At 44.6% G+C, this 24,743-nt stretch overlaps 1 protein-coding gene across 1 annotated transcript in view; it reads left to right on the top strand.

Moving 5' to 3' along the window:
* LOC135517538 (uncharacterized) overlaps window positions 1–24,034 on the top strand; it is a 50,792-nt gene extending 26,758 nt beyond the window's left edge. Inside the window, exons 2-6 of the mRNA XM_064941936.1 lie at window positions 9,380–9,891; window positions 12,659–12,836; window positions 13,009–13,892; window positions 14,075–18,261; window positions 18,867–24,034. Of these exons, the coding sequence (XP_064798008.1) occupies window positions 9,515–9,891; window positions 12,659–12,836; window positions 13,009–13,892; window positions 14,075–18,261; window positions 18,867–18,901 (5,661 nt within the window). The 5' untranslated portion in view covers window positions 9,380–9,514 and the 3' untranslated portion in view covers window positions 18,902–24,034. The remainder of the gene's footprint in view (window positions 1–9,379; window positions 9,892–12,658; window positions 12,837–13,008; window positions 13,893–14,074; window positions 18,262–18,866) is intronic.
* The last annotated feature ends 709 nt before the right edge of the window (window positions 24,035–24,743 follow it).

The raw sequence follows: 24,743 nt of genomic DNA, 5'->3' as shown, positions 1-24,743 counted from the left end.
AAGTTTGAAATATCCAATAAATGTCGTTCCACTTCATGATTGTGTCCCACTTGTTGTTGATTCTTCACAAAAAAATACAGTTTTATATCTTTATGTTTGAAGCCTGAAATGTGGCAGAAGGTCGCAAAGTTCAAGGGGGCCGAATACATTCGCAAGGCACTGTACCTACCTAGACGTTCACTATTTTTTCACTTTTTGTGACTCATCACATACACTTCTACTACTGTTTACTATCTGTTACTTTATTCGTAGTTATATGTACATATCTATCTCAGTTACCTTGTACCCCTGCACATAGACTTGATACTGGTACCGTTTGTATATAGCCAAGTTATCGTTACTCATTGTGTATCAATACTTTGTATTATTACATGTTTTACTTTTCTAGAATTTGTCTATTTTCTTTCTCTCTGTATTGTTTGGAAGAGAAACCACTCCTATGCTGTCTTGGATGTGTGCTTAAGTTCATTGTCAGGTTGGAAGGTGAACCTTCGTCCAAGTCTGAGGTCCTGAGTGCTCTGGAACAGATTTTCATCAAGGACCTCTCTGTACTTTGCTCCGTTCATCTTTGCCTCTATCCTGACTAGTCTCCCAGTCCCTGTCACTAAAAAGCATCCCTACAGCATGATGCTGCCACCATCATGCTTCACAGTAGGGATGGTGCCAGGTTTCCTCCAGACATGATGCTTGGCATTCAGGCCAAAGCGTTCAATCTTGGTTTCATCAGACCAGAGAATCTTGTTTCTCATGCCCTGAGAGTCTTTCGGTGCCTTTTTGGCAAAGTCCAAGCAGGCTGTCATGTGTCTTTTACTGAGGATCTTCCGTCGGGCCACTCTACCATAAAGGTCTGATTGGTGGAGTGCTGCAGAGATGGTTGTCCTTCTGGAAGGTTCTCCCATCTCCACAGAGGAACTTTGGAGCTCTGTCAGAGTGACCATCGGGTTCTTGGTCACTTCCCTGAACAAGTCCCTTCCTCCCCGATTGCTCAGTTTGTTTGGGCGACCAGCTCGAGGAAGAGTCTTGTTGGCCTCAAACCCCTTCCATTTAAGAACAATGAAGGCCACTGTGTTATTTGGGACCTTCAATGCTGCAAAAATGTTTTGGTACACTTCCCCAGATCTATGCCTTGACACAATCCTGTCTCTGAGCTCTACGGACAATTCCTTCGACCTCATGGCTTGGTTATTGCTCTGACATGCACTGTCAACGGTGGGACCTTATATAGACAGGTATGTGCCTTTCCAAATCATGTCCAATCAATTGAATGTACCACAGTTGGACTCCAAGTTGTAGAAACAGCTCAAGGATGATCAATGGAAAGAGGATGCACTTGAGCTCAATTTCAAGTCTCCTAGCAAAGGGTCTGAATACTTATGTAAGGTATTTCTGTTTTTATTTGTAATAAATTTGCAAAAATGTATGATGTAGATTGTAGATTGCTGAGGATTTTTTAAAAACTTTAATCAATTTTAGAATAAGGCTGTAACATAACAAAATGTGGAAAAGGTTAAGGGGTCTGAATACTTTCTGGAGGCACTGTATATATAGAAATGGACATTTAGCAGTTGAATGTAGACACAAATATAATATTTTGTTGAAATACAATTGTTCTGAAATATTATATCAACATTTGCAAATTAGACAATATACATGTGCATATAATGCCAATCCACTTTTCTGAACACTTGATGAAGTCAGTATATTTTGGGGGGCTTTCATTTATAAAAGACATTCCAGGACTAGTCACAGATTGTTTTTCAACAACCTTCTCATCTTTCTACGCAAACAATACTACTGCCATGCATCAGAAATGCATTTCAGCCTAACCTTTCCAAGAGAATCCTTGCTAGAACATGTCATTTCAAAAATATCAACAATTGCTTCTGCAAAGGATTCATATAGAATTCATCTTAGAACAATCACACACAATATGGTGAAAGCACAAGCTTCTAAAGTTAAGATATTATACATCGATTATCCATCACATCCACAATCAGATGTTACGGAAATCATAACGCTACAAAAAAAAAAAGATACTGACAATGAAAAGAGAGAAACCAATTAAAGACGATGTAAAACCTTGGTGAAAGTTCGCTTCACAGTGACAGTTTGAAGATGATCTGATGTAGTCTTTTTACAAGACTGTAGAACACACAAACAAAGCTCAAGATACTTCAATTTGGTCTGCATTGCTTCATTAACGTCTCATCTTCATAACTTGGGCTCCTGAGTGGAGCAGCGGTGTAATGCACCGTGCTCAGTGCTAGAGGCGTCACTACAGACCCTGGTTAGATTCCAGGCTGTATCACAACTAGTCGTGATTGAGTCCTGTAGGGCTGCGCACAATTGTCCCAGTATCGTCCGGGTTAGGCTTTGGCCAGGGTAGATTGTCATTGTAAATAAGAATTTGTTCTTAACTCACTTGCCTAGTTAACTGAAGGTTAAATAACTAAATAAATAACACTGGGAAAACAAGTTCTGTTAGCCATGAGTAGGGCCAGTTGGTTTATGTGTTTTTTTTTCAGACCTCTTGGCGTAATGGTTAAGGCGTTGGTTTGACAGTCACTCGACCTGGGTTTGAGTCCTGGTCGGGGCTACCTCCCGAATTCACAACAATGTACTTCAAATGGTTGGTTTCAATTACTCACCCCTTATTGACCCATGTTTAACTACAACTCTTCGTTGGAGAGGATCTGCTTGAGCAAAGTGAGGTGTAGAATAACTGATCTACAAATAGTATTCCCTGCCAAATAATAGGTTTTGTGCAATTAAGATTCGTAGAGCTACGCCTTCCCTGGCATAGGGGATCCCTCTACCAAACACTCACGCACCACTAGACATTGATTGATTGATTCATTCATTCATTGGAGACCGCTTGTGTCAGTTAAAGAACATTTCCTGGTATTTTCCTACTTGCAACAAACCTAGTGGATAATGCTGGAAATACCAGTCAATTTGATTTTTTAGTAAAACAGCCAAAACAACTGGCCCTAGAGACTAGAGGTCCACCGATTAATCAGAATGTAAGGGCCGATTTCAAGTTTTCATAACAATCGGTAATCAGCATTTTTGGACACCGATTATGGCCGATTACATTGCACCCCACGAGGAGACTGCGTGGCAGGCTGACTACCTGTTATGCGAGTGCAGCAAGGAGCCAAGGTAAGGTGCTAGCTAGCATTAAACTTATCTTATAAAAAACAATCAATCTTAACATAATCACTAGTTAACTACACATGGTTGATACTATTACTAGTTTATCTAGCTTGTCCTGCGTTGCATATAATCGATGCGGTGCCTGTTAATTTATCATTGAATCACAGCTTACTTCGCCAAACGGGGGATGATTTAACAAAAGCGCATTTGCGAGAAAAGCACAATCGTTGCACGAATGTACCTAACCATAAACATCAATGCCTTTCTTAAAACCAATACACAGAAGTATTTTTAAACCTGCATATTTAATTAAAAGAAATTCATGTTAGCAGGCAATATTAACTAGGGAAATTGTGTCACTTCTCTTGCATTCTGTGCAACAGAGTCAGGGTATATGCAACAGTCTGGGCCGCCTGGCTTGTTGCAAACTAATTTGCCAGAATTTTACATAATTATGACATAACATTGAAGGATGTGCAATGTAACAGCAATATTTAGACTTATGGATGCCACCCGTTCGATAAAATATGGAACGATTCCGTATTTCACTGAAAGAATAAACGTTTTCTTTCCGAAATGATAGTTTCTGGATTTGACCATATTAATGACCTAAGGCTCGTATTTCTGTGTGTTATTGTACTATAATTAAGTCTATGATTTGATAGAGCAGTCTGACTGAGTGGTGATAGGCAGCAGCAGGTTCGTAAGCATTCATTCAAACAGCACTTTCGTGCATTTGCCAGCAGCTCTTCTCAATGCTTCAAGCATTGCACTGTTTATGACTTCAAGCCTATCAACTCCCAAGATTAGGCTGGCAATATTAAAGTACTTATTAGAACCTCCAATAGTCAAAGGTATATGAAATACAAATGGTATAGAGAGAAATAGTCCTAAAATAACTACAACCTAAAACTTCTTACCTGGCGATATTGAAGACTCATGTTAAAAGGAAGCTTTTTTACATGGCACATATACAATACATTCAGTATTGTTGTAATTGTCATTATTACAGATATATATAAAAATAGTCCGATTAATCTGTATCTGCCTTTTTTGGTCGTCCATTAATCGGTATTGACGTTGAAAAATCATAATTGGTCGACCTCTACGAGAGACAAGGCATCCTACTCTATAATGGTCAAAATTCATACAATTTCCTACTTAAATGTTTCAAATAAAGCCTGTACTCCAGCATATAGATGTTAAGGATCATTGTGAATGTAGTTTCATTCGGGAATGACTACATTTATTTGTGGATGCTCAGGCTGACTTTCCTGTGTAATTGCCCTGGTATTTAAACTGAGCTCGACATGGGACATGAGGGGAGGAGTGTCACGAACGGAGAGGAAATCCTGATCTCGATGTTGACTTATGATGGTGAAGATAAGCCCCATTTGGAGATGCTAACTGGCTGACAGTAATTACAATTGTGGGTTTATGATTTTAAGTAGGTCTTAGATAGGGCAGCAGGCAGCATATGTTATGGATCATACTCAGTTTTGATCATATTATGACATTGCCGAATTACACCAAGTCTGTTTGTGTGTGTGTCTGTAAACTGCTGATAAACCAGAGGCTGAAGGGGTTATTCATGTGCAGGAAGGGAGTAAAGGGTGTGTAACACTAATTTGATCAAGAGGTATCTGATCGCTTTCCCAAATCGCACACCGTTTCCTACATAAGGATCTCCTTGACCATAGGAATCTGGTAAAAAGTACTGCACTATGAATAGGGTGCCGTTTAGGACAAAGTCTCTTTGCTAATGGCCAGGGTGGTTTATCACTTCACTTGTTTCCTGCAATAAATGGAGGAAGTATCAGACATCCTTAGGGCTAGGCTGGTTGAACTATTTAACCCACTCAGGTTTTAGGCCTAGCAGTTAGAATATAGCATTCGTACAGATGGAATGTGGTTTGCAATTAAAATGTGGTTTGCACATAGTGTCATATCTGTCAAGACTTGGATACATTTGTTGTTTAGGCCTAGCTAATAGAGACTTTGTATCATTTTGGATTTAAGATTGTGAAAACAAGTTTGCAGTTTAAGCTGAATTTGACAGTGAGTTAATTCATCAGTAATCAAATCCAGTATTTAGTTTTTTGCAATGTTGGAAAATACCATACTCACTTACAAAAATGTGCCTGTCCGTGTACAATACTCAACATTTAAACATGAGAAAGTATCACTGAACCAGAGCCAAGAGTCAATCCGCTAATACTAACAGGTTTAAAGTTTTAAATGAGAAAGATAATCGCATTAGAGGGCTGATCATACAAAGAGAGAGAGCAGCATTTCACACACCTAGAGTAGAGAGACACGTAATAACCTAGCTAGTATCACTACAGACTCTAATGCTCAGGTGGAAGACGGGTCAACACAGTTACACAATGTTGCCAATCAGGGGCTATCAAGTGTTTCAAAGTATGAGTTCTGATTTAGGATCAGTTCCCCCATCTAGAGGTTGACCGAATAATTGGAATGGCCGATTAAGTTTTCAAACAATCGGAAATCAGTATTTTTGGACACCGATTTGGCCGAAAAATTAAATAATAATTTTACACCTTTATTTAATCTTTATTTATTAGGCAAGTCAGTTAAGAACACATTCTTATTTTCAATGACGGCCTAGGAACGGTGGGTTAACTGCCTCGTTCAGGGGCAGAAAAAACGATTTTTACCATGTGAGCTCGGGGGATTCAATCTTGCAACCTTACAGTTAACTGGTCCAACGCTCTAACCACCTGATTACATTGCACTCCACGAGGAGCCTGCCTGTTACGCAAATGCAGTAAGCCAAGGTAAGTTGCTAGCTAGCATTAAACTTATCTTATAAAAATCAATCAATCATAATCACTAGTTAACTACACATGGTTGATGATATTACTAGTTTATCTAGCGTGTCCTGCGTTGCGTTTAATCGATGCTGTGCGTATCGTTGCTCCAATGTGTACCTAACCATAAACATCAATGCCTTTCTTAAAATCAATACACAGAAGTATATATTTTTAAACCTGCATATTTAGCTAAAAGAAATCCAGGTTAGGAGGCAATATTAACCAGGTGAAATTGTGTCACTTCTCTTGCGTTCATTGCATGCAGAGTCTGTGTATATGCAACAGTTTGGGCCACCTAATTTGCCAGAATTTTATGTAATTGTGACATAACATTGAAGGTTGTGCAATGTAATAGGAATATTTAGACTTATGGATGCCACCCATTAGATAAAATACGGAACGGTTCCGTATTTCACTGAAAGAATAAACTTCTTGTTTTCGAGATGATAGTTTCCGTAATCGACCATATTAATGACTTACGGCTCGTATTTTTGTATGTTATAACTAAGTCTATGATTTGATAGAGAAGTCTGACTGAGCGGTGGCAGGCACCAGCAGGCTCATAAGTATTCATTCAAACAGCACTTTCGTGCGTTTTGCCAGCAGCTCTTCGTTGTGCTTCAAGCATTGCGCTGTTTATGACTTCAAGCCTATCAACTCCCGAGATTAGGCTGGTGTAACTGATGTGAAATGGCTAGCTAGTTAGCGGGGTGTGTGCTAATAGTGTTTCAAACGTCACTCGCTCTGAGACTTGGAGTGGTTGTTCCCCTTGCTCTGCATGGGTAACGCTGCTTAGAGGGGGGCTGTTGTCGATGTGTTCTTGGTTCGAGCCCAGATAGCGGCGAGGAGAGGGACGAAAGCTATACTGTTACACTGGCGGCAGGGTAGCCTAGTGGTTAGAGCGTTGGACTGGTAACCGGAAGGTTGCAAGATCAAATCCCCGAGCTGACAAGGTACAAATCTGTCATTCTGCCCTTGAACAGGCAGTTAACCCACTGTTCCTAGGCCGTCATTGAAAATAAGAATTTGTTCTTAACTGACCTGCCTAGTTAAATAAAAGGTAAAAAAGAAAAAAAGTGCCTATAAGAACATCCAATAGTCAAAATGTATATGAAATACAAATGGTATAGAGAGAAATAGTCCTAAACTTTCTTACCTGGGAATATTGAAGACTCATGTTAAAAGGAACCACCAGCTTTCATATGTTCTGAGCAAGGAACTTTTAAACGTTAGCTTTTTTACATGGCACATATTGCACTTTTAATTTCTTCTCCAACACTTTGTTTTTGCATTATTTAAACCAAATTTAACATGTTTCATTACTTATTTGAGGCTAAATTGATTTTATTCATGTATCATATTACGTTAAAATAAGTGTTAATTCAGTATTGTTGTAATTGTCATTATTACAAATAAATGGAAAAAAACCACAGATTAATCGGTACCGACTTTTTTGGGGGGGCCTCCAATAATCGGTATCTGTGTTGAAAAACCATAATCGGTCGACCTCTACCCCCGTCCTTATAATTATGATCTAAAACTAAAGGCAAAACTGATCCTTGATCAGCACACCTAGACACTTTGTGAATGCGGAGCCTGGTCTTCAAGACATTGCAAAAGCTGCATACTGTAGGCCTAGGCTACAGTATGCAGTAAGGCTAGGCTACAGTAGTATGTTGTAATGTAGGAATACTTTATAAACATGCTTTAACTTACTCTACAGTAGTACTACCCAGTACTACCCAGGCATATTACCAGGCTTTCAGGCATATTACCCAGGCTTTCAGGCATATTACCCAGGCTTTCAGACATATTACCCAGGCTTTCAGGAATATTACCCAGGCTTTCAGGCATATTACCCAGGCTTTCAGGCATATTACCCAGGCTTTCAGGCATATTACCCAGGCTTTCACTCATATTACCCAGGCTTTCAGGCATATTACCCAGGCTTTCAGGCATTTCATTACCCAGGCTTTCAGGCATATTACCCAGGCTTTCACTCATATTACCCAGGCTTTCAGGCATATTACCCAGGCTTTCAGGCATATTACCCAGGCTTTCAGGCATATTACCCAGGCTTTCAGGCATATTACCCAGGCTTTCAGGCATATTACCCAGGCTTTCACTCATATTACCCAGGCTTTCAGGCATATTACCCAGGCTTTCAGGAATATTACCCAGGCTTTCAGGCATATTACCCAGGCTTTCAGGCATATTACCCAGGCTTTCACTCATATTACCCAGGCTTTCAGGCATATTACCCAGGCTTTCAGGCATATTACCCAGGCTTTCAGGCATATTACCCAGGCTTTCAGGCATATTACCCAGGCTTTCAGGCATATTACCCAGGCTTTCAGGCATATTACCCAGGCTTTCAGGCATATTTTCAGGCATATTACCCAGGCTTTCAGGCATATAACCCAGGCTTTCAGGCATATTACCCAGGCTTTCAGGCATATAACCCAGGCTTTCAGGCATATTACCCAGGCTTTCAGGCAATATAATATTACCCAGGCTTTCAGGCATATTACCCAGGCTTTCAGGCATATTCCCAGGCTTTCATATTACCCAGGCTTTCAGGCATATAACCCAGGCTTTCAGGCATATTACCCAGGCTTTCAGGAATACCCTTAAGGCTTTCTGGAGCTGCATGACTGGCTGGGTGGGTAATTATTAAAGCTACGCCCCAGATTAGGATTTGGATGTGGATAGAGGCCGAGACACACACACACACACAGTCCTGGTGGTGCAAGCAACCTGAAGCACGCAAGATGAGGGGAGCACCGCTAAGACTGTTACATCAATCCCCACCGCTGATTTACCAAACATGGGCTAGCCAACCAACCGCTGCCTCAGGTCTAAAGGGAACACTGTCCTTATTACTTCAGTTATTATTACATAGTTATTACATTATATTTATCACTAGTAGCACCGTTATTACTATTATCATTAGTAATGATAATTATATTTTGGGTTGCTCTGACTAGTGTTGTCGATTTTCCTCTCCCACTGTCTGCATGTGGTGGGCTTAGTATCAGAGCTCTGTCTCGGACTGAGATGGAGAGAGTCCTGCTGTGGGGCAGAGAGGAAAGGAGAGAAGGGAAAGAGAGTAAAGGAAGGATGGGGAGAAGAGAGGACAGAAAAATAATGGGGAAAGGTGACGGGAGTCCTGTTGTCGGGCAGTGAGGAGAGGTGGAACGGGGAGAGGAGAGGGAGGCAGACAGAGTGGTTGGTTCGTTCTCTCCCCTCTCTTCTCTCCTCGCCTCCGTCCAGTTGGGCAGTTCTCTGAAGAGAAGGACACAGAGACAGAGGGATAATGATATTAATGGCACCTTCCCTTTCACTCTTTCTAACTCTCCCCCCTCTCTCTTTCTCTCCTGTTTACCCAGTGATGGCCTCATCAGCTGCGCAGCTGTGCTCGGGCTCCTGTCGCTGCCTCTAGGAACCAGGTCTGAGTGACACCCCCCTCTACCAGTCCCCTACAACCTCATCCCAAAAACAACACCAGCAAAACAAATGCGACCATGTACAGCGTGGATGACCTGCTCATCTCACATGGATACAAACTGCCCCAAAAAACCTCTACCTCTACTCCTGCTGCCTCCCCCACACCCCCCTCCTCTTACGCTAACAAGCGTTACGGCGACCCGTCCTCCTGCCACCAGGAGCTCTTAGAGGGCCGGTCCGGTGGTGGTCATGGAACAGTGAACGGGTATGAGATACAGTCTGGGCCAGGGGTCTATGTGTATAGCAACAGCACTAGCACCAGCAGGCGGCCCCAGCCACCGGCCCCAACCAAAGGTGGGAGGGACAGGAATAGCCAACCACAGAGGAGGGAAGCGGACAGCGGTAACCAAGGTGACGCGCACTCCATGGGCGATTCTCTCACGACAGATAGCGGGTGAGTCTGCTGCACAGAGCTTGTTTGGCACAAATAGATTCATGCAAAGGTGGACTCCGTCAGTCAAGAAGTTCTGCATTGGGAGGTTGCTCCCTTTCTCTCTTTACTACGCTTTCCCCACTCTCCCACTCTCCCTCTTCTTCTCCTTCTAATAGACAGGGAGTTGGTAATGCTCCTCCCCCTCCCTCCCTATTCCTATCCCTCTAGTAGACAGGGAGTTTGGCTAATGTTCCTCTCTTCCCCCCAACTTCCTCTCTACCTCCTTCCCACTATAAAGCCAGTAGACAGGGAGTTGGGGTAATGCTCCTCCCTCGCTCCTCTTCTCTATAAAGCCTGTCCCTCCCCCTCCCTCCCTCCCTCCCTCCCTCCCTCCCTCCCTCCCTCCCTCCCTCCCTCCCTCCCTCCCTCCCTCCCTCCCTCCCTCCCTCCCTCCTCCCTCCCTCCCTCCCTCCTCTTCTCTATAAAGCCAGTAGACAGGGAGTTGGGGTAATGCTCCTCCCTCCCTCCCTCCCCTCCTCTATAAAGCCAGTAGACAGGGAGTTGGGGTAATGCTCCTCCCTCCCTCCCTCCTCTTCTCTATAAAGCCAGTAGACAGGGAGTTGGGGTAATGCTCCTCCTCCCTCCCTCCTCTTCTCTATAAAGCCAGTAGACAGGGAGTTGGGGTAATGCTCCTCGCTCCCTCCTCTTCTCTATAAAGCCAGTAGACAGGGAGTTGGGGTAATGCTCCTCCCTCCCTCCTCGTCTCTATAAAGCCAGTAGACAGGGAGTTGGGGTAATGCTCCTCCCTCCCTCCTCTTCTCTATAAAGCCAGTAGACAGGGAGTTGGGGTAATGCTCCTCCCTCCCTCCCTCCTCTTCTCTATAAAGCCAGTAGACAGGGAGTTGGGGTAATGCTCCTCCCTCCCTCCTCTTCTCTATAAAGCCAGTAGACAGGGAGTTGGGGTAATGCTCCTCGCTCCCTCCTCTTCTCTATAAAGCCAGGAGACAGGGAGTTGGGGTAATGCTCCTCCCTCCCTCCTCTTCTCTATAAAGCCAGTAGACAGGGAGTTGGGGTAATGCTCCTCGCTCCCTCCTCTTCTCTATAAAGCCAGTAGACAGGGAGTTGGGGTAATGCTCCTCCCTCCCTCCTCTTCTCTATAAAGCCAGTAGACAGGGAGTTGGGGTAATGTTCCTCCCTCCCTCCTCTTCTCTATAAAGCCAGTAGACAGGGAGTTGGGGTAATGCTCCCCCCTCCCTCCTCTTCTCTATACAGCCAGTAGACAGGGAGTTGGGGTAATGCTCCTCGCTCCCTCCTCTTCTCTATACAGCCAGTAGACAGGGAGTTGGGGTAATGTGTTCTGGAGTCTTAATCTGCCACATGGGACAGTTGTGTTGTAAACAGACTAGAGCTGCTGCTACTGCTGATAGACCCCAGCACCACCGCCTGAGCACGCCCAGTTCTACAGACAGAAACAGCATCCCAAATGGCACCTTAAATCCCTATATAGTGCATTACTTTTCACCAGGACGTAAATGGGGTCCATAGAGCTCTGTTCAAAAGTAGTGCACTGTATAGGGAATAGGGTGCCATTTTGGACGCATCCAGACAGATAGGGATGTCTGCCCGGCGTATCGATAGCCTCGCTCTTAGTCGCCACACATAGAACCTCCCTCATGCACACAGCATTTAAATATGTAGGCTATGCGAAGAAGAGATGCCTCCTGCTCTATTTCATTCAGTTCACGGGTTATGCAATGGAAACCTTTCCCGGGGAATGTCCCCGAGTGTTCAAATGTACCATTGTTACCGAGGCACTTTTTCTTTCGTCTCTGCCTTTTCTCCTTGTCAGCTCGAGTAGCCTAGTTTGCAGTACCAGTCCTGGAGGATTGTGTATTGTATAGCTCTGTCGATACAAGGACGGTTAATAGCACACATCAGTCATAGAGATCCTATAGCTTAATTCATTTTACATGTAATTCTATGATATCAGTGCCCAATGCCACTCAAGTATGTACTATTTGCTTATGGAACAGTCGTTTGACCCTGAATACAATCCATGGATACGTTGATGATATTAGGCAACATAATACAACCTGCATATCCCCGACCCTTGCCTCAAGTCCAAACAGTGCATTTGATTTGAAAATGCAAGATAATCAAATGTGCCACTTTTTGAAATTGTTGTTTGCTGGGGTGTTTTCAGCTCAGTTTTAGAACGTACATATGGAATATTCCTAATCTTTCCACGAGGTGGTGCAGATAATATCCACTGAGGATTGGCTAACTAGGCTATACTATATTATGGGATGCAGTGGAACTTACCTAATGGTCATGCCTGCCTGTACTGACATCAAATGAAAAGGGCAGATCAGATCATGGATGGAAAATCAGCCTCCCTCAGCCCATAGGGTGCACACATGTGCATGTTTGTTAACACGTTCAGTAGGAATATCCAGAAACAGAGATGTTGAGCTTGCAGAGAGAGATGATGATAAACACAGTGCATTGTTCTGCAAATAGGATATGCCGTTATAAAGTCTTCAGATACAGTGCACTATCAGTAGCAGACTGATAGCAGACTGACTTTAGCCTGTCTGTGGTGGTCTAACTCCCCCTAGTGGTAGAGGGGCTCAACGACAGACACATCATCACATTCATCTACTGGAGAACTATTCCTGATGTGTCCTGTGTGTGTTCTATGGTCTATGAGCGAAACCACTGGTTCTCAGTTCTAATACTGTGTCTGTTCTGTGTTCTAGGTTCTGATACTGTGTGTTCTGTGTTCTAGGTTCTATGAGGGGCCCAGAGGCGTGTATTCTCATCACAGGGGCCCCAGAGACTTGTCCTACTGGAGGAGGAGGGGCCAGGACTTTAGCATCCTCCTGGACTACGCTGACTTCAGAGAGCCCCGAGGAGGTGGTACCTGTAGGAGGACAGAGGGGGTGCAGCAGCAGCAGAGACAGGAGGTGATTTGATTCTATGATTTGTTTATTGAACAATTCAAAATGAAATAGTCCTCTATAGTACACTACCTTTGACCAGAGCCCATGGGTGCACTTAAAAGTAGTTCACTATATTGGGAATATGTTGCCATTTGTGAACGAGCCAAAGACCATTGTGGTTCTGTCCTCTGTCTAGGAGCCCCCGGAGAACTGCCAGCAGCGTGAGAAGCAGAGCTGGGCAGCCCAGTCCCAAGCTCAGGTCCAGGCCCGCTCCAGGCAGAGAGAGGCAGCACTGCAGCAGTGGAGGATGACCGCCGTGGACAGGAAGTGTCAGAGCCTGGGCACGGACGAGTGGCGGCCCGCCGTGGTGAGCTTCTCCTGCCAGCTTTCAGACTGCGAGGGTGAGAGGTGGTCTCAGGCTCAGGAGCAGTATCTGCAGCAGCGCCACCTCCGCACACCGGATGGTGCTATGGTTGTAATGGGTCCCAGGAACAAAGGGAAGTCCCAGTCTCTGCCTAGGATGCTGCAACCGGACAGCCTGCAGTACGTGGAAATGTCTGGGTCTATTGGGTCTGTGCCTGGGCAGGACGTGCACAGGAAGGTCAACGGCCACCCCGTTTTTCATTACGACCCTTACAGCATATATAACCACAACCAGGCCGGGGTAGGGGACAGGGACAGGTGGCCTGAGAATGACAACAGACCCTCCAGTCAGACTAGTATGACTAGCCAGGTCAGCCAGGTGAGTCAGGCTTCTCAAGTACCAAAGGTCCGGTACAGCCGTCCCCTGCGACCTCCGTCCTACGAGGTGCATCAGCAGACCCGGGGGAGCTCCGAAACGCTCTCAGGAGAGCCAGAAGCAGCATCAAGCCCCCAGCCCCAGGCCAGGGACAGAACCCCACTTCCTCACCCCAGTATAGGTGACCCCAGGCTGGACTATTATACACAGGATGGAGGGTCTGGCACGGAGCCTCCGGGGTATATCCCTCCCCCATCGTATCCCCCCAAGAGAGCTCCTCGACCTATGAGAGGAAGCCATGGAGGTCACAGGGACTATGGAGAGGTCCCTGTCAACTACAGGTAAACAAATTATGTAGCTTACCTACTCATGATTTTATATTGCTTTTTTTTCATTTGCTATTGGAGCACTTTAACATTATTTTCTGTAATGAATAGCACTATAGAGGCGAATTTGCTAAATGACCAAATTAATGTAAATGTACAATTTAGAAGTTAAATAAATGACAATGTGTTATTATCAGGTACCACCAGATGTACCAGCAGATGCGTGGGACCCCAGACCCCTGGTTTGGTAGCAGGCACACCGGTAGAGGAGGGTCCGGGCCGGAGCCTCACAGAGAGAGGAGTGTACCCCACAGGAAGCAGCACTCTACTGGCTACAGTAAGCAGCAGCACCAGCCGGTCCTGGGTCCTGGCATCCAGTACATCCCCTTCGACGACCCACGCCTCCGACATGTGTCCCGGGGAGGAAACTCGTCTCTATGTGGCCGAGGTAACTCCATGACGGACGCCGACAAGATCCGCCACATCCGTAACTCCACATCCTCCGAGCTTCCCAGTGTCACCGTGTCAGACCACTCGTCTGATGACAGTGCCTTTTTGTCATCCGCTTCCACGGGGGCCCCACCGCCACTTGCCAGCGCGCCAGACCCGGCCAGTCCCATGCCGCTGAGGTCTTCTAGCGACTATGACAATAACAATAACAGGTGGCAGCAACAGCAGCAGCACTGTGATTTGCACAAAGAGACTGGCTCACTAGATAACTTCCCAGCAGCAACTTCCCAAAACTGTAACAGGTATAATCCTAAACCAAACCAAGGTGGTCCCTCTGCCTTCCAGCCACCAGCCCCTGCTCTGCCAGTGTGTCACAGCTCCAGCTCAGATCAGGGCTTCTCAGAAACAACCATCACACAGGTGAAGAAGATAGTTCCAGGAGACTCAGGAGTAGACAACCTCAACAGGAACTCTAAGAGGAAGGCTCACAGTGAGACCATATTCTGCCTGGTGTCTGTCCCCATCCACATGCAACAAACCAATAAAGACTCAGTCTCAGCAGCAGACCAGAACAATAACGAGAATATGCCTGCCAGTCTGCCAAGTATTCTGCCAATCGTGAGCGTCATCTCCACAGAAGACAACCAAAACACTGTGGTCCAATCCAAATCAGAGAACAGCCAAAGCCTCTGTAGCAAGTCGTTATCAGACATGGGTCTCAAACCCCCCTCCCACACCAGCAGCTTCACCTCAATGAGAAGCACCAGGAAGGGTCCTCTGAGGAAGGAGATAGTAGATGCCTGGTCACTCCAGGCCAGTGCTGACAAGGAGCTGTGCTACGCCGGCTCCTGGCCCGGGGACCAGTACAGGAACCAAGAGACCCAGACCAGCTCACCCGTGGCAATGAAGGGTACTGGGGGGACAGGTCAGCCTCAGAGTCCCCCTGGAGGACAGGGACAGGGGGGGCAGGAGACAGGCCACCCAGCCTCCGATACCACCATGGACAGTGGTGCAGGCACCGACTGCAGCTCCGGCTCGTATGGTGTGGACTATCCCATGAAGGGCCAGAAGAACCTCCACCTGTCCAGCAACAGCGCCTTCTCCTGTCTCAGTATCAGCCCGGCCCAGCCCCTGTCACTCCCACCCCAGCCTCCACCCCCTGTCCCTTGGGAGGGGAGAAACCAACAGACCTCCACATCCAGGAAGACTGGTGCTACCACCTCCAACACCATCAAACCCCCAGTCAGTGCCAATGCTAACATCCAGGGCCAGGTGGCATTCGGCCAGTTCCTGCTGAAGCCGGTGAGCCGGCGGCCGTGGGACGCCATTGAGGAGCTGGAGAGTTTCAACAAGGCTGCAGGCGTAGATGTAGACCAGGTCCAGAAGAAAATGAAGGTCCAGCCCAGGAAACCCAGTGTTGACCAGTGTATAGACGACCTGGACGAGGTCTACAGGACCATCATGGAGCTGAGCGGAGAAGACACACAACAACAACATCAGCACATAGCCCCTCCACATCCGGACCCTGAGAGGGAGACGGTTCGCCTTCCAGACCAGCGCCTGAATAACAAACCCAACAACAACATCCCTACCATCATGCCAAGGCTAGACAGTTGGGGCCCTGGCTCTACCATTGACCCAGACAACAGGGAGGTGAGGAGTGCTTTCTCCAGGCCTCAGCCCCAGAGCAGAACTAGCATCCTCAGGCTGAAGAGAGAGGACATGGCTCCCACTGCCACCCTAACAGAGTCCACTGGCTTCCGAGACTACAACTCCCACAATGCTAAAGGTGACCCCAGGGTAACCTATGACTCCAGAATGACCTACAGGCAGGAGCTGGACATCCCCGTCGCCAAGGAGTCTCTACTGAGGGACGTGGGGCTCACGGTCTACACTGTCAATGGAGGCACCATAGAGCAGGGCCAGGATTGTGGCCACCCATTCACACTGATCACACCATTAGACCACAATGAACTATGCCAGAATGTACAGCTATCAAGGGAGAACAGAGACAGAGACTTTTTTGCCAAGAACAACCAGGTTGAGGTTGTGCACATCAGTGATGGCACTAATAAGGAAGAGCTTGGCTCCCCTAAAGTAGTGGAGGGAGGGAGGAAGGTAAAGAAGGATAACGTGCCCATCGTGCCACCCAGATTTAGGGGGCATGAGCCCAATCTGAACATCCGCAGGGCCCGGAGTGAGAACAGCAGGTCGCCCAGAGGTGAAGGGTCACAGGGGACTCCACACACCGGCAGATTGACTAGGGAGGCAGCGTTTGCATTCGAGGATGACGTCTACAGATACAGCGTCAGCTCCGATCCTCTGAGTTGGCGTAACGAGGCTACGTTGGCAGATATACACCTGGAGACCCTGCTGATCAAGGAGAAGGCAAACACCATCCCCACAGAGGACCTGAGTAATCTATATGAGGTGAAGTGTGCCAAGGGGATCCCTGAGAACGAGACAATGGAGCAGAGAGCAGCCAGGATATTGGGGATAGATGTAGCCCCCGATTCACTGCGGGGGATGGTCCAGGAGAGAGATGCGGACCAGAGAGAGGAGGAGGAGTCACTGCAGGGGGTTGTAGAGGAGAGAGAGGATGAGGTGTCACCACAGGGGGCTGTCAAGGTGAGAGAGGAGGACAGGCAGTACAGAGAGAATGAGGGAGAAACTGTCATAAGTGAAACACAGGAGCACAGAGACAACACAGAGACTGAGAGAGAGGCCCAGGAACTCAGTCCAGAAGGAGCACATGCTGTGGAATCACTAGGCGGGGTCGAACAGAAAGTGGAGGAGCACAGAGACAACCCAGAGAATGAGGACGAAACTCTAATAGGAGAAACACTGAAGCACAGTCCAGAAGAAGACAGAGATAAAAAGCATGTGAGAAGAGAGTACGAGCAAGTGATGAAGGTACAGGTATCCGTGGTTACCTTGGAAGAGGAGACGATAGAAGAAGAGGAGGAGACGAGAGGAGGACCCAGTAAGGATGACAGCTTATCAGTATGTGAGGACAAACATTATGGAGGAGACCGAGAGAGATTAAGCCACCCCTCCATGGTGCTGGACCTGCCAGAGTTCCCCCCTAGCAGCCTCCCCTTGTCTCTGCCTGTGACCCCAGACGAGGAGCTGGCCCTTAGCTTGCTGAGTGTGGGTGGAGGAGGGGAGAGGAAGGGGCACACTGGTCGAGCCTCCCCCAGGCTCTCATCCTCGAAGTCGCTAGGCTGCACAGATCCACAGGTCCACTTGGATGAGGTGTTCTCAGTCTCCTGCATACTTATCAGGAGTTTAGACTCAGGAGAGCCAGAGCAGGAGACAGAGACGGAGGTAGTGGTAGTAGTACAGGTAGAGGCTGAGCAGGAGAAAGATAAGGGGATGAGCCAGGGAGAGAGAGAAGAGATGGAAGAGGAAAAGTTGAGGCTAGAGTCAGAGCCGGAGGGGAACGAGATAGACAGGGCAGACAAGAGAGAAGATGAGAGGATAGTGTCGGGAGAGGAGAAAGAACTGGAGGAGGAGGAGGAGTTGAAAATAGAGGAGAAAGAGCAAGAGTTGACAATCAAGGTGGAGAGAGAGCTAAAGGTGAGAATGGAGGAGGAGAAAAGTGGGAGTCAGGTGGAAGAGGACAGAGAAGTGCAGGAGGGGGAGAAAGAACCAGAGGAGGAGGATAATACAGAGAGGCAAGTGGAGGAGGAAGAGAGAGAGCCAGAGGTGAAAAGAGAGGAGGAGAGGAGTGAAGAGTCAGATGATGAACAGCAACAGGAGGTTCGGCCAGAGCCGGTGTCCAGGCCAGTGAAACCTCCTCTCCTCCCCAAGCCTGTCCCCATGCCTCGGCACGGTGGCACGGTGGCTAAAAGAGAGATCACCCTTCCCCTGAGCTTCAGTGTCTCTTCCTGTGGCTCCTCTACAACCCTAGAGGAGGACGAGCTGCTCCCAGGTAGGAACATGGACACACACACACACACACGCCTTTAACAATAATACATGTAACTGTTACATATTTATATAGGACTTTTCATACACTGGGGGAAAATAATCACAAAATCTACATTATACACATGTATGTTAAGTTCTTTACTTCATCTTTGTGTAAAACTCTTTGTATCCTGTTTTATTTAAAGCTTCATTTTTATCATGTTTATCACAAGAGGGAGCTGTCATCCTACCATAACATGAAGGATCAGGATGGAATTTAGAAAATATTTTACGTACATACTGCTGGAAAATGTTTGTGTGAGCTGGGAATCCACAGAGACACGGGGACTTACTGAAACACATTGTTTTAGAGATAAGATGGATTTCCCTAGCCTGGTCCCAGATCTGTTTGTGCTCTGCCAGTGTGGCATGATAATGAGTGACCAAGCATTTCCCTAGCCTGGTCCCAGATCTGTTTGTGCTCTGCCAGTGTGGCATGATAATGAGTGACCAAGCATAGGCTTGATAGCACAAACAGACTGGCAGTAAGGATTTCCCTCGTTACTATATATGGAATATCATCATGAATCTGACTGGATTGTGATTGATGCCATTTTTTCTCCTCAGACTCCTATGATCCTAGTCGAGTGGAGAGAGTGTAGCCTCTGACCTCTATGAATACCTTCGACAACTGGGGGGAATCGGCTTTGATCACCGCTCCGTCCGTCCTCCCATCCGTCCGTCAACTTTCCAGTCAATGCCTTGGTTAATGCCTATCTAGTTCTTTTGAGCTCTATGGGGACTGGTTAAAAGTACTGCACTATATAGGGAATAAGGACAAAACTTAATCTCACTCAATGCCCCCCCACCCACTGTGCCCCCTTTTCACCAATATAAGCATTGTTTAAGCAACAGCAACAGTCCATAATATGCCTGGCTGACTCTGACCTGGTGCTCCAATGGACCTTCCGACTGCCAAACAAGACAATTACTGGGACCCATCTGTCCTCTGGCCTTCATCCTTCTATTCACACTCCTCATCCTCCTCTTCACCATCTTCCTCTCCTTCCAGACGCTTCCAGTCATGAGCCAACTACTGTTGCTTAACGGGGTGATTTTCCTACCCTGTCCTGTCTGGTATTTTTTTGTGTTGTTTGTGCATCCCATATGGCACCTTTATAATGTACTACTTTTGACTAGGGCCCCGGTCAAATGTAGTACACCGTATAGGGAATAGGGTGCCATTTGGAATGCGGGTTTGGTTTTCTTGGATTTGCATGTCTGCCATCGACTGTCTCCCAATACAACAGCACTGTGGTTCCTATGAATGTAAAGAAGTGCTTATGCTTCTCAAATACAAACAAATGCTTTAAGACGAAACCACAATAAGACAAATGTCTCGTGTTACAATCAGTGTTACCTACGTACACCAAATGTAAATAAGAATTATAGAGGTTTAAGGTTTTGTTCCAACAGACTTTTGTGATGTTTGTTGTTGAAAAACTGTATATTTTCTTACCTGTGTTTGAAACTTTTGTACACTGAGTATACAAAACATTAAGAACAACTGCACTTTCCATGACAGACTGACCAGGTGAATCCAGGTGAAAGTTATGATCCCTTCTTGACGCCACTTGTTAAGTCCACTTCAATTAGAGTAGATGAAGGGGAAGAGAATGGTTAAAGAAGGATGTTTCAGCCTTGAGACAATTGAGACATGGAATGTCTACCATTCCGAAGGTGAATGGGCAAGACAAAACATTTAAGTGCCTTTGAACGGGATATGGCAGTATATGCCAGGCGCACCAGTTCGCGTCAAGAACTGCAACGCTGCTGGGTTCTCCACACGCAACAGAACGATCCACCACCCAAAGGAGATCCAGCCAACTTGACACAACTGTGGGAAGCATTGGAGTCAACATGGGCCAGCATCCCTTTGGAACACTTTCGACACCTTATATAGTCCATGCCCTGACAAATTGAGACTGTTCTGAGGGCAAAAGGGGGGTGCAACTCAATATTAGGAAGGTGTTCCTAATGTTTGGTATACTCTGTGTATATGTTGAAGAAGAATCTGTTTTTGAAGCTATACTCTTGAGATGTTATTACCAATTGATACTTCTCTCCTGTTCTCTACACTTGTGTGTTTGTGGCTTGGCCGTGAGGCCTGAGAATGTACTTATATGTCAGGCTGGATCAGATTGATTGTTTTTGCTGTTTTGCCAACTCCTATATGGAAATTGCCGTGAGAGTTGGTGTGACAGCAAAACAGATCTGGGGCCAGAAGTTTACATACACCTTAGCCAACTACATTTAAACTCAGTTTTTCACAATTCCTGACATTAAATCCTAGTAAAAATTCCATGTCATAAGTCAGTTAGGATCACCACTTTATTTTAAGAATGTGAAATGTCAGAATAATTGTAGAGAGGGTGATTTATTTCAGCTTTTATTTATTTCATCACATTCCCAGTGGGTCAGAATTTTTACATACACTCAATTAGTATTTGGTAGCATTGCCATTAAATTGTTTAACTTGGGTCAAATGTTTCTGGTAGCCTTCCATAAGCTTCCCACAATAAGTTGTGTAAATTTTGTCCCATTCCTCCTGACAGAGCTGGTGTAACTGACAGGTTTGTAGGCCTCCTTGCTCGCACACGCTTTTTCAGCTCTTCCCACAAATTTCCTATGGGATTGAGGTCAGAGTTTGTGATGGCCACTCCAATACCTTGACTTTGTCCTTAAGCAATTTTGCCACAACTTTGGAAGTATGCTTGCGTTCATTGTCCATTTGGAAGACCCATTTGCGACCAAGCTTTAACTTCCTGACTGATGTCTTGAGATGTTGCTTCAATATATCCACATAATTTTCCTCACTCATGACGCCATCTATTTTGTGAAGTGCACCAGTCCCTCCTGCAGCAAAGCACCCCCACAACATGATGCTGTCACCCCCTTGCTTTGTGATTGGGATGGTGTTCTTCGGCTTACAAGCGTCCCCCTTTTTCCTCCAAATATAACGATGGTCATTATGGCCAAAGAGTTCTATTGTTGTTTCATCAGACCATGGGACATTTCTCCAAAAAGTACAATCTCTGTCCCCATGTGCAGTTGAAAACCGTAGTCTGATTTTTTATGGTGGTTTTGGAGCAGTGGCTTCTTCCTTGCTTAGCAGCCATTCAGGTTATGTCGATATAGGACTCATTTTACTGTGGATATAGATACTTTTGTACCTGTTTCCTCCAGCATCTTCACAAGGTCCTTTGCTGTTGTTCTGGTATTGATTTGCACTTTTTGCAACTAAGTATGTTCATCTCTAGGAGACTGAACACGTCTCCTTCCTGAGCGGTATGACGGCTGCGTGGTCCCATGGTGTTTATACTTGCGTACTATTGTTTGTACAGATGAATGTGGTACCTTCAGGTGTTTGTAATTTGCTCCCAAGGATGATCCAGACTTGTGGAGGTATACAATATTCTTTCTGAGGTCATGGCTTATTTCTTTTGATTTTCCCATGATGTCAATACAAAGAGGCACTGAGTTTGAAGGTAGGTCTTGAAATACATCCACAGGTACACATCCAATTGGCTCAAATGATGTCAATTAGCCTATCAGAAGCTTCTAAAGTCATGACATCATTTTCTGGAATTTTCCAAGCTGTTTAAAGGCACAGTCAACATCGTGTATGTAAACTTCTGACCCACTGGAATTGTGATTACAGTGAATTCGAAGTGAAATAATCTGTCTGTAAACAATTGTTGGAAAAATGACGTGTGTCATGAACAACGTAGATGTCCTAATCAACTTGCCAAAACTTTAGTTTGTTGACAAGAAATGTATGGAGTGGTTGAAAAACGAGTTTTAATGACTCCAACCTAAGTGTATGTAAACTTCAGACTTCAACTGTATATAACACTGTGGTGTTTGTCACTCAGAGCTATACTGTTGTTGCACAGGGCTTCTCTTGGGGCTGCTTTGAGTGAGCAGCCGAGAGCGTGTGTATTAAAGGCCCAATCCCAGAACGACCCTTAGATAAAATACGTTCTAGGGGTCCATTTGGGATGGGGCCTAAGAAATCTCATTACACATCCATGTGTTACATCTGTACAATTTGCTACTAAGAGTACCAGGGGTTGCACTGCTTAGTAATGTTATTGGTCCCGTGTCACCTGTCTGTGAGTTGCTGGTGATTTTGCATAGGTGGTATCCCTCAGGGGTGAATGTGAGGACCGTTACATTTTATTTACAGTGGCACCCCCCAAACATGACTCTGCCATAGTGTGTCAAGACTGTGTTAGGGTGGTGTGACAGGTTAGAGTTTGTTTTTTTCAGCAACAGCAATCGCAGCAGTTTTTCATTTCACAAATGTATTTATGTTTGTTAATCACACCTCACACTGTACAAAATAAAAAAGTGTATTTTAAAATATTTTCAAATGTTAAAAAGGTTTATAATTAACCGTGCGATTTAATTTTCTCACATACGTCCATGTGAATATGTATTTTTTTGTAATTAATGAATTTGGTGTTGCAATGAATGATAGACATAACATCTCAGTGTGCCTTGTACACATTTCTGTTTCTATGGAAAAAGTCAATATTAGTGCACTATTTAGGATATAGGGTACCATTTGGGATGTACCTCATGTTTATTTGTGTTCAACACGTACAATTTATGTACTGTAATTTAGCTAATTTCTTCATTTCAACTGGACATGTTGTCATCCATTGTTAATTGTATATGGATAAGACAATTTTTAGTTATTTTGGAAATCAAAAATATATATTTTTGAATTAACTTTTCTGATATATACTGTAAAATGTAAATTTATGAATCTGATATATGTAAGCGTTGAACATATCAAACGCCTTGTAAGCTGGCAAAGAATTCTTCACTTTCGGATTTACTTCTAATTGTTATACACCTTGATGTTTCTGTTAAAATAACTGACTTGCATATTACACAAGCCTAAATGCAAGTCATTGTGCATTATCAACCAGTACTGGTTGAAAGATCTAGTTCTGAACCAAAACAGCTTTCTGTGTATAAAGACTTAACATAAACAAACAATTTTTGTCTGCTTGCTACAAACAGTGCTATTTTCTTTACCCCTTGTTTGAAGTTACATGGTATGGATGAATGTTACTTTAACTGGTTCAAGACATGCATAAGCAGGAAGTCAATTTGAGCTTTAGTTTGTGATACTGTATTCCTGATATCAAGCACAGGATAATGTTGATACCCTAGAATTAGAATGATTCTAATTCTAAGAATAATTTCACTTCAAAATGATTTGAATTCTATGGTTTACGCTACCAGCACTCTGTCCTTCCCTGTAACTCTAGGCTAGGTTCCAGGTGGACTATAGTTATGTGGACATTGTAATAGACCTTTTGTACTGTAAGGTATTTGTTACATAGACTATTGTTGCACATCCTGCTGTGATATTTTCTATTTTCATACAGTCTTTACATCTTGTTTTGTTTGTTCTTGCGTGTAAATGCGTTAGATGTTATGGAGAGAAAGGTATTTGCTTATAATTGCATTTGGTACTATAGTATACCTGATAAGCAGCCATTATATATTTCATATAATGCATATTTTATTTTCTCATTTTTTTCCGGCAAGTATTTAAAATGAAAGCAAGGTATTTTTTTGAGTATTCTAAAAAGGGAACTCTGTGTTTAAAGGCACATGTTTGTCTGTATTCATGGTATGATCATTAGAAATGAGCATACATACAGTCATAGTGTGCTTCTTTTGTATAACATTGCCGATTATTAAATCAACTTTGCATGTAAGCTATGCCTCTGTTTTGTATTAACACTTCTGGGCCTCGCTACCCCCTTACTACGCCAATGAGCAGCCATTTTGACTGTAACATTCTAACAGTATGATAAATAGATTTAATATATGCTGTCGGGGAAATTATCTTTTGGTTGTGTTAATGAAGGTCTTGGGTAACATTCGAATACGAAAAAAAATATGTATTTCAAAGAACACAATAGCATTTTCATTAGTTTATTTTACTGTAGGTGATCTGCTGCAAGGTTATTCTTGGAAATGTTGATATTTTGAAATAGAGCTCATATCTTACAAAGGTAGGGTAAGTGTTTTGAAAATATATATATACATTAAAATCAGCAGTCCACACAAAACATGAAACATAATACAGAATTGCATAATACAGAACATCATTAGACAAGAACAGCTCAAGGACAGAACATACATTTTTTAAAAGACACAAGTAGCCTACATATCAATGCATACACACAAACTATCTAGGTCAAATAGGGGAGAGACGTTGTGCCACGAGATGTTGCTTTATCTGTTTTTTTGAAAGCAGGTTTGATGTTTATTTGAGCAATATGAGATGGATGTAACGGTTTTCATGCGGTGAAAGAGCCAGACCAAAATGCAGCGTGTAGATTACGATCCATGTTTAATGAACAAAATATAACACGAATCTAAATACAAACACTACAAAACAAAGAACGTAACGAA

Source organism: Oncorhynchus masou, chromosome 28 (genome assembly GCF_036934945.1).
Source record: "Oncorhynchus masou masou isolate Uvic2021 chromosome 28, UVic_Omas_1.1, whole genome shotgun sequence".
NCBI classification, from domain to species: Eukaryota; Metazoa; Chordata; class Actinopteri; order Salmoniformes; family Salmonidae; genus Oncorhynchus; species Oncorhynchus masou.
The sequence above is the reverse complement of the archived record's forward strand: the minus strand, read 5'-3'. Positions and strand labels throughout refer to the sequence as shown.